This window comes from Drosophila santomea, chromosome X (assembly GCF_016746245.2).
Source record: "Drosophila santomea strain STO CAGO 1482 chromosome X, Prin_Dsan_1.1, whole genome shotgun sequence".
Lineage (NCBI taxonomy): Eukaryota > Metazoa > Arthropoda > Insecta > Diptera > Drosophilidae > Drosophila > Drosophila santomea.
In genome coordinates this window covers 2,885,714-2,896,312 of record NC_053021.2, presented here as the reverse complement: position 1 = coordinate 2,896,312, position 10,599 = coordinate 2,885,714, and the positions used below count along the sequence as shown (strand labels likewise).

The 10,599-nt window shown below is 39.6% G+C and overlaps 1 protein-coding gene across 1 annotated transcript; it reads right to left on the bottom strand.

Moving 5' to 3' along the window:
* Nucleotides 1–9,035: 9,035 nt before the first annotated feature.
* Nucleotides 9,036–9,758, bottom strand: LOC120456304. Its single transcript, XM_039643052.2, has 2 exons — nucleotides 9,596–9,758; nucleotides 9,036–9,536 (listed from the first exon to the last, which is right to left on the bottom strand). Exons 1-2 carry the CDS (start codon nucleotides 9,651–9,653, stop codon nucleotides 9,121–9,123), a joined length of 474 nt encoding a protein of 157 aa, XP_039498986.1. The 5' UTR covers nucleotides 9,654–9,758; the 3' UTR covers nucleotides 9,036–9,120.
* Nucleotides 9,759–10,599: the final 841 nt, after the last annotated feature.

The window sequence follows — 10,599 nt, the reverse complement described above, 5'->3', positions numbered from 1 at the left end:
GTTGAATTGTGGCCTTCTTTTCACTTTTCCTTGAATTTTACAATCGTATCTCAGCGCGTATAGGTTAATTATAACATTATGTTAATGCATACTATTCTGAAGATCGAAAAAGAAATATTTTCCCAGAGACTTCGATGTGGCTGGTTGGCAGGTGAAGCGGCAAATAGGCCGAATTTGGGGGTTAAGGGCAGTTTTATAGGCCCGAATTCCAAAGCCATTTTAGTCTCCAGTGTCAATGTGGCACTGGAACAAGGAATATCATCCCTGAGATGAAGGCGGAGCCGTACCCACTTTAAGCTATAAACTAGCTAATCGGTAATAAATTTTTGAAATTTCCACATCCCGAATTCCTTTGACAATTCCCACCCTATGCTCATTTCAGAGGAATGTCATAGCTATGACCGCACCCGCGCAAAGTATTTGTACATTATTATGCGACTTGTTTTTTAAATCTGTGGACGGACCTTGATTACCTTTGCGCTTGCCTTTGCTTACAGTTGGGACATCCTCCAAAACCATTGCCTACTTTTAGGCCTACATTTATTTTCGCTCTTTGTATCTTTTTATCTTTGTGTATCTTTTCATCGACCAGCGCTTCTACAAAACCCCCCCAACAAGATCGCGCTTAGGAGAGAAAGAAAAGCCTACAAAGCGGGATCCACGCTGGGAGCTATAATTTCATGATGTTATTGCTTGAGATCTTTCACATGAAACTTTCCTACATAACGTCCTTGTGTATCCTCCACGTCGTAGTAACTGTTGCCGAGTTTTCTTTTAATACGCGCTTTTAGAAACGCAGGGGCAAGTTTAGCATTGAACCCCTTTGCAAAATTACTTTGACAGAAATTCCGCCTGTAGACCTCTTGACCGGGGACGAATGAAACTTCACGGCTTCTTAAATTATAAGAGTTTTCATTTCTTTGATGCTGCTTCCTCATGGTCGCTACCGCCTTGCTTCGTTCCAAATCAAAACTATCATCTCTCTGGAAGCGAACTGAACGGTCTTCAAGCACCCCGAGATTACGTAGAAGCCTATACGTTGATCCATTGGTAACCATGTGCTGTCCGAAGGTCAACCTATAGGGTGAAGTGTTAACGGCCGTATGGAAACTAGACCGTAGGGAACAGCAAATCTTGCTTAAGTGTTCATCCCAGTTTGTCTGATTGGGATGTATATACGACTTAATTGCAGCGATCACAGACCTATTTACTCTTTCCGACGGATTACCTTGAGGGGCGTAAAGGGCCGTATAAGAGTGACGTATGTTATATTTATCTAAAAGACGGTTAAAAGCATGTGATTTAAACTGAACGCCGTTATCAGATACTATTACTTCAGGAATGCCAAAACAGTGTAGTAACTCTTCTTCAACGTACTTTAGAATTGCCTCTGCCGTAAACTTTTTGATAGGCTTTAAAAAAGGAAATTTAGTAAAGTGATCCAGCACTACAAAAACTCCTATATGACCAGACCGAGATCGCGGGTATGGACCAAGGAAGTCGACATACAGTTTCTGGAAAAATCTGCGTTTCGCCTGTTTTGCTAAGGTTTGGTTTAAGACTATAATTGGGATGTTTCGAGCATTTGCATATCTCACAACCATTCACGTGAGCCTTAACGTCTGCAACCAGATTGGGCCAGAAGAAGTACCTACGTACTCGTTCAAGGGTCTTATTGATACCACAGTGAGAAGCTAAGGGATGATCGTGCGATATTTGTAGTACCATGGGAACCAATTCTTTTGGTATCCACAGTTTCCAAACCATATCATCTGCTATTCTTTCGCCAGCTGCATGTTCCGTCCTGCGATACAAAAGACTGTCCATAACTTTTACGTCTGGAAGCAAAGACTGATTCTGTTGAACTTTTAATTTTAGTTCCTCATAATCCTTGCTTCTAAAGTGGTCAGATTGCAGGTCAATAAATCGATCTAACTCCAACGCGGAAAGGTCTTGTGTGAAAGCCCGAGAGAGGACATCTGGAACGACGTTCTGAGTACCTTTTCTATGTTTGATCTCAAAACTAAACCCCTGAAGCTTGAGTGCCCACCTCGCCAATCTGCTGCTCAAGTCCGTTTGAGACATGAGCCATTTCAATGACGCATGGTCGGTGACTACGGTGAATTTATGGCCTTCCACGTACGCTCGAAATTTCTTTATAGACATAATTGCTGCCAGACATTCTTTTTCCGTGACGGAGTAATTCCTTTGGCATTGATTTAATTTTCGCGACATAAAAGCGATCGGTACTTCGTCACCTTCAGTACTTAACTGAACCAATACCCCACCAATTCCAGTGTGACTGGCGTCACAATGTATAAAGAAGGGTTCATCAAAATTTGGGCTATGCAAGACAGGTGCCTCGCACATGTGTTGTTTCAGAGCTCCAAACGCCTTTTGCGCCTCGGCGGACCATTCAAATTTCCTTTTTTGTCTGAGGGCATCAGTCAAGGGTGAAGCCACGGTGGCATAGTTTTTAATGAATTTATGGTACCAACCAGTCATGCCCAAAAATCTGCGAAGCTGTTTAACTGATCGAGGTTCCGGAAAGTCTACAATGGCCGACAGTTTCTCTGGATCCGTCGCGATGGTTCCATGTCCGATAACATGGCCTAAATATTGAATTTCCTTTAAACAGAACTTGCTTTTCTGGACATTAATCGTGAGACCGGCCTTGGAGATGTTCACTGCAAGTTCTTTTAACGTTTGAATATGCTTCTCGAAAGATTCGGACACGATTAATAGATCATCTAGATAAACAAAGACTTCTCTTTTCAAACTGGCCGGAACAATTTTGTCCATCAGTTTGGACATAGTCTGAGGTGCATTGCAGAGCCCAAATGGCATGACAGTATATTGATAGAGAGGGCGGCCTGGGACCGTAAACGCAGTCTTATCCCTCGATTTTGGTTCAAGCGGAATTTGCCAAAACGCGTCCTTTAAGTCTAAGCTAGAAATGAACTCAGCTTTTGGCAAACGGCTTAGTATACCATCAATAAACGGCATAGGGTATGCATCCTTAACCGTTACTGCATTTACCTTCCTGCTATCCAAACAAAGGCGGACTTTTCCTGGCTTACGTACAAGGACTACAGGAGAGGACCATGCACTGTTGGATTCCTCGATCACTCCTAACGACAACATGCGGTCAAGCTCTGCGTACATCATTTTTTCAATAGCGGGAGACACTGGATAATGCCTCTGCTTTATTGGTTTTGAATTTTCCACATCAATGCAATGACTAAGAACGGAAGTGCGACCCAATCCAGTTTCAGAAAATGACGGAAATAGTGCAATGGAATCTTTTAGTTGTTTTTGCTGCTTCGCAGTTAACGGGCGCAGCATAGAATCTTCTACTGCTGAAACAGCAAGATTAGAGTTGAACGAAGGTAGCAAATCAAACCTGATCCAGAAATCAATTCCTAGGTAAAGATTTTGAGACAACGATGGAACGATATACAAATTAATTTCCTCCGACTTGTTCCTAAAGAATATTTCTGTGGTCAGCTTGCCCATAACCCGCTGGGACTTTCCATCTGCAGTTTTTACCGAACATTTAAAAGGTTTGAGCCCTTGGCTTTGGTCATTTAAGAGATCCTCTGCAAAGGTTCCGCCTATACAACTAATAGATGCTCCAGAGTCTAACAACCCACTAACAGTTCTGCCCAAAATAGATACTTCTGCATATGGTCGTACGTCTAGCGTATTTCCAATCATGGCTGAAAGCACCGTAACGCGTTCTTGCTTACGCTTCTCGAAATAATGACGGCCTCGGTCTGATTTGCATTGTTTTGATTTTTCATTTATGGCTGGGACCTTTTCTTTAATACTATAATGTTGTTTACCTATTGATACTTCCGGGAAATGTGTACGATTTGTTGGCTTAGGAATGTCAGCGATAAGAAGAACTGGTTCGTGACTTATTGGTCTACTTTCGGTTCGGACGACAGATAAGTTTTGCGAGCACTGTTTGTTGGTGCTCGGCCTTTCCAGTTTTTTGAAGACTGACAATGACTGCAATTTGGGCGGTAGGTATCAGGTTTTCCGCAACCATAGCAGAAAACGCGGCGTTCCCTCGTACAATCATGGTATCTATGCCCGGTCATGTCACAGTTCCAACATTTTAAATCTATGGCCGCAATTTCTTCAACTTCTGGATCTTCACTATCTAGTTGATCCTTAAATTGCGGTTCTATTTCGTTCACCTGTCTTTTGGGTGGCGGTCGACTGAAGGTATTATTTGGCTTAGACAATTGCTGCTTGAAAATCTCATGTCTGCGCACCGCTTGGCGCAGGTCAGCCACGCTGTGGATGGGAATATGAAGCAACTCATGCTGTATTTCCGTCAAAAGGTTTGACCTTAAGACCCCTAGCATATAGGATTCCGACATTGGCTGCGATAAATGGTCAGCCATTGCCGCGATTGCCTGATAATATTCATCAAACGACTCATTGTGCTTCTGTTTACGCTGATCAATTGAGGCTTGGATATCTCTATCCGTACGTGCATCTTTAAACTGTGTCCTTAAAGCTACGCACAAGTCGGTCCAAATTATTATTGGTACTGTCTTATGATACCTCCAAAACCACTCTGCTGCCCCACCTTCAAACAAGTTGCTCGAATATCGGGCCAGCAAGTTAAAATTCCCGTCCAGTGTTTGTCTAGTCAACGCTTCTGCTCGATAGATGAAATCGTCAACTGACAGGAAACCCTTACCCGTATATCTTAATTTCCAATTAGTCATAATTTGGCTAATACGATCTGGCCGGAGATCAAATGCTTCTGAATGAAAACTGGCTTCGGTGTTTATATTTCCAGATTGATTAGGGGAAATTTCTGTCGGAACTTGCTCTCTCCTGTTTCTTTCGCTTGTCCGACTCGGTAGAGACATTCTTTGGAAGCCTGCCTCAATTGCCCTTGAAATAAGTCGTGATTGCCTGTCTGACATATCCCTTACTTCTTCTGACTGCCTATGTGCAGCGGAACTCAACGCGTCTGTTATAGCCCGAACTAGTTTACCTATATTTGGATCACCCACTTGCGAATCCATCATTGTATTTGCTTCTAACTGTTGGTTTAGATTTTGGGAACCTGATGGTTTTTCTGCCAGGCTATTGTCTCCCGATTCTGTCAATTCAATGGGAGCTCTACAGACGGGACACACCTTGCGGTTTGTCGTATTAAAACACGCCAGGTGGAACGTATGATCACAATTTGTTGTTAGCAGCTGTGCTGTATACTCAATGGGGTTAGTACATATGAAGCAATGTGCAGCTCTTTCTTCCTCATGTACTGTCTCTGGGCTGCGTGTTAAAGGCATGGTTTTAAGAAAACTATAAAAATTTAATTTAAATCAAAAGGTGTGGTAAGTATTATTCAATTAAATACCGGGGTCATGCTATTACTTGCTTCAGAAAGGGTATAAACTTGTTTTATTCAGTTCTGTAAGATAGGATTAATTTTATGTTTGGTATAGAACACATTTGTAGTAATATACCACAAAAGAGTTCAGTATACACAGAACATAAAATATAATAAGAAAAACAATCAACACAAAAAATTTTGCTAGCTTCGTTGGTTATTTTGAAACTAATCGTATTCAATAGCTAAATTATTAGATATGTAGAAGGGTATAGAAGTCGGGCAAATTTAAGAAAGGAAAAGGCTTACACTGCATCCAGAAATCCTTTACTTCGACTTTCCCATTTATCTCAACTAAAATACAATTAACCTTAGACTCTTTGGTCGAAGCGCGATTACTTGAAATCATTCGCTAGTCTAAACTCTTAGAGTCTAGGTTTACATATGTATACTTTGCAGAGCCAGGGCCAAAAATCTATTGAAAGATACTTTCGTCCACCTGGTCCATTTGCAATAGCATGTTTGTTTATTTTATTTTATTTTTCCAGGACAAAAGATAAAGATTTTAGAAAAGAGTGTGAGTGAGGGATTAGTTGGCCTAAGCTTCGGCTGATTTCCAAAAGTTGTTCAATGGAGATGGCCAGTTAGCATATATTACTCGGCTTGCCGGTTGGCCGACACGTTTGGGCGCCATTAATTATTCTGTAGCATATCACTGTTATTATTATTCGGACCAGCTGATGGACATACGAGGTAATACCGCACGCGTTGCTTCCGGCCTTGCTCAGATTCGGGACGATGGGTGGGTTTTTCTAAGTGTATTACTCGCAGTGCTGGCGTCGTATGCAGAAAGAATTATTAAATTTCGCGTGCTTCGGGAATTATAGGAAAAGGGCACTCAGATCCGAAAAGAACAAAAAAAAAGTAAAAAAAAAGGAAACATTGGGGCGATAGACAGAAAAGAATTTAGGAAACAAGGCGACTTGAAAAATTGTTGCTATGGCTGTTTTTATAGCAACTGGTATTAGCCCACCCAACCTTGACCATTTTATTCCGTACAAGAAAAAATAAATAATTTCAAATGGTCCCTATTTTCAAGTTCACGTTTTAACACCCTATCATTTTTAGGTTCAGCATGACCCCCACGGCAGAAAAATTAGCAAATCATTTCAACTTCAAAACATTTTATTCATAAGACTAAGTTTTTTTCCATTTAATTTCTCCATCTAAAATTGGCCTAAATCATAACTTCTAACATGAGCTTATTTATTATTTTTTTTTTTATTTATGTGAGAGACATGAGAATGGTGCTGTGGGTAGATAATATGTATATGTATGTATAGGGATGGATATGTATATATTTAAAATAGGTATAATAAAAAAATATAAAATAGTATATAATATGTATTAAAAATAAAATAAATGCGTATAATAAAGATGGGGAAGGCAAAAGTAAAGTTTTCCTTGCATGTTTTAATAAAAAAAAGAATTCGATGGTGAATGTATGGCAGCTCAGACGGTGTTAAATTACAAGCATTGAAAAATAATTAGTTGATTGAGAATCGACATGATATTTACTTTACTGAGAGACATCGAGTTGACTTTGCGTCGATTTCTACATGCTTTTACATTTTCTTTGTTTGGCTTTTGGATTTTAGAACAATTGTTGTGCAGACTTACCTCTCCATATCCAGACGGCGAAAGCGCTTTCGGCGAATCTATGGGGAGGGGTAAAGGGGCTTTTAGATCACTTTTCTTTTTTTCTCTTTATTATGGATCACTTGATGGCACCTGGCAACGACATAATTTTCCCCTCATTTTTCTCGAAATTTTTATTTTAATTATTTTTCATTTTCTTTTGTTAGCACGCAATCATCATCGCTTTTATATATTTATCACTGGACCGATTCACTTCATTACTTTACTTATATTTTACTTATATTTCCACTATTTTATTATTAACGCACAATTTATATTTTTTCTATTTTTTTTTTATAGCATATTTTTTTTTCTGTTTTTTTTTCTTTTTCTCTTTTTGTTTCGATTAACTTCACATATTTACACAAAACACCATTCTCTCACATGAACATTATCTCCTCACCAAACTTCAATATTTTTCCCACTACCAAAAAAACTTATATATACTACAACAAAAAAAAAATTAAATAAAATAAAAAAAACTATAACTAGCCTATTCTCGATACGGCCATTCCTTGGCAAACAAACTTCACTCTTCAATATTTAAAAATTTTAACTTATACGCATATATACGCATATGTATATATACGAAAATATATATACATATATATATATATGTTATGCAACCGCCTGCATGCGGGTTGTTCACGGTGTGGGGTTATGTTTTTTTTTCCACTTTATATGGCACACAAAAAAAAGGTTTTTTTCTACATTTCGCGATTCTTCGTTCCTTATGGGTTTTCTCTGGGTTTTCCGGGCGTAGAGAGCTCTTTTCGTAAGCTACCGATGCCGCGACCAAGCCGTGATGCTCTCCATACGAATTTTCGGCAACTACTCAGCACCTGCTGACGAGCCAGGTTTGCCTTCCCCTCTCCCTCTCTTTTGTTCTCAGCAGCAAGCTTTTTGGTACTGCGGGGTGGGGAGATTTGCGATGATCTAAGTTGAATTGTGGCCTTCTTTTCACTTTTCCTTGAATTTTACAATCGTATCTCAGCGCGTATAGGTTAATTATAACATTATGTTAATGCATACTATTCTGAAGATCGAAAAAGAAATATTTTCCCAGAGACTTCGATGTGGCTGGTTGGCAGGTGAAGCGGCAAATAGGCCGAATTTGGGGGTTAAGGGCAGTTTTATAGGCCCGAATTCCAAAGCCATTTTAGTCTCCAGTGTCAATGTGGCACTGGAACAAGGAATATCATCCCTGAGATGAAGGCGGAGCCGTACCCACTTTAAGCTATAAACTAGCTAATCGGTAATAAATTTTTGAAATTTCCACATCCCGAATTCCTTTGACAATTCCCACCCTATGCTCATTTCAGAGGAATGTCATAGCTATGACCGCACCCGCGCAAAGTATTTGTACATTATTATGCGACTTGTTTTTTAAATCTGTGGACGGACCTTGATTACCTTTGCGCTTGCCTTTGCTTACAGTTGGGACATCCTCCAAAACCATTGCCTACTTTTAGGCCTACATTTATTTTCGCTCTTTGTATCTTTTTATCTTTGTGTATCTTTTCATCGACCAGCGCTTCTACACAAATCAACTAAAAATAAAGAAATCCTTCACAATGAAAACATTAAGCTGGAGAGTCCTTGTCCTGCTGCCCCCCTCCTTTCCCCACCCATCATCATTTTCGGATGGTGACATGGGCTGGAACAGCGTGTCGTGCACAGCGAGAAATTCGGTGCTTGTGCTTCTACAAAATATGAAACTTAACAAAGAAATCCCAAATTTCGCTATAAAATGCACAATGAGAATGTAGCATACTTTCAGGCAGAAAATAGCCAAGCAGTTGACAAAGATTTTACTATTTTGTAGCATACTTTTGGCCTGCGACAAAATCGTTAGTTTTGCCTTGAAAATGCACAATCCTTCAATTTGCCTACGAAATGCATGTTTTTATGCCTAATTTATTGAGTTTTTAAAAACAATATATTATCGACCAACTAAAATCGAAACATTACCCAATTTTTGCATTAAAAAGTCAATTTCTCATTAAAAAACTGTGTACAATTTGTGTTTTGACCACGTTTACAAGTTTCTGTTAGGACATCTAGAGGATGTCCTTGAAGTCGTCGTCCTGCAGCACCTCGTCGTCGATGGTGAGGATCAGCGTGTCCTCCAGATCCTCCGAAACGTGGCTAGGAGTAGGCGAAGGGGCCGGCGGCATCGAAGCCAAGCTGGCTTCCAGTTCCTCCTGCTGCTGCCGCTGTAGACGATGCTCGATAAGTCTCACAACGACCTTGAAGGCCATCATGGTCTTGGTTTGCTCGATATTATGGGTCAGTTCCTCCAGTCGGCTGTGGATGATGGCCGAAGTGGGATTGGCCAGCCTGCGCCGGTAGGCGGGGCCGAAGTAGTGCGTCCGCTGGAAGTGGAGTTGCGCCTGCGAACGCGATGCGTACGGCGCAGGACGATAGGACTTGAACTTGCCGCCCGGCTTCTTCACGTGCTTCTCGTAGTAATTGTCTGGCGAAACGGATATCTCACACCAATCTTTGAATACTTTAAATCAAAAAGAAGCTTACCCAATGACATTGAGGCCAATTCGGGATCAAAAACACCCTTTTTGCGTTCAAGTTTCATCTTTTCTTCTTTCTCTTCGGTTCTTTTCACAAGATCTGAGCTCTAGAAACTTTCTCGTTCGTCGATTTGGCAGGTGAAAGTGAATTTTATTGGCCCATCTATCAATAATGAAAACTCTGTTTGCAGTGCTGTAAAATCTACCTTGACAGGAAGCAGTATTCGAAAAGTTCGCTCCCAAGGAAAGGGGGCAAAATAGTGAATAGTAATGAGCTCGTTAAAAGCCATTTTTCCGATTTTTCTTCATAAAATAATCAGTTTTTTGTCCAAAACTTTGAAAATAATTGTCAGAATATGGAATGTCATATCTCGTTGAGTTCGTATTCAAATTTCCAATCGAACAGTGTCCATGAATAGGAATTCTATTTTTAGCCATTTTTCGCAAATTTTGATGATATTACCCCTTTTCAAAAATGCAAAAAATTGAAAAAAATTAAATTTCCCCAAATTTATAAAAAAGTGATTGAGTTCGTTAGGATTGGTAATTAGCTGCTCAAAACAGTCATTCTTTCATTTTTATGATCATTTTTACCAAAGTTATATAAAAAGTTCCCATTGAAAATATCGAATATTTGCCAAAAATGGTTTTTCCGAATTTTCGTCATAAAATAATCAGTTTTTTTAAGATTTCAAAAAAAATATTTGTCTGAATATGGAATGTCATACCTCGCTGAGCTCGTAATTAAATTTCCAATCGAACTGTGTTTTCAAAAAAAAAAATTTTTTTTTTCACATTTTTTGCAATTTTTGATGATGTTACCCCTTACAAAAAAGGCGAAAATTTGGCCAAAAATTATTTTAACAGAGTCGGTCAAAAAGTAATTTGGTTGGTTAGTATTGGTAATTAGGAGTACAAATATGTAATTCTTGTAACTTTCTGACCATTTTTAGCCAAGAAATACCGAAAATACCAATCGTAAATATTGAAATTTTGGCGAAAATCGATTTT

Bases quoted from the DNA above. Each gene is read 5' to 3' on its own strand.
- LOC120456304 (XM_039643052.2), bottom strand. From the start codon at position 9,653: ATGAAACTTGAACGCAAAAAGGGTGTTTTTGATCCCGAATTGGCCTCA. The intron at 9,537-9,595 runs GTAAGCTTCTTT...CCGTTTCGCCAG, and splicing joins ATTGGCCTCAATGTCATTGG to ACAATTACTACGAGAAGCAC.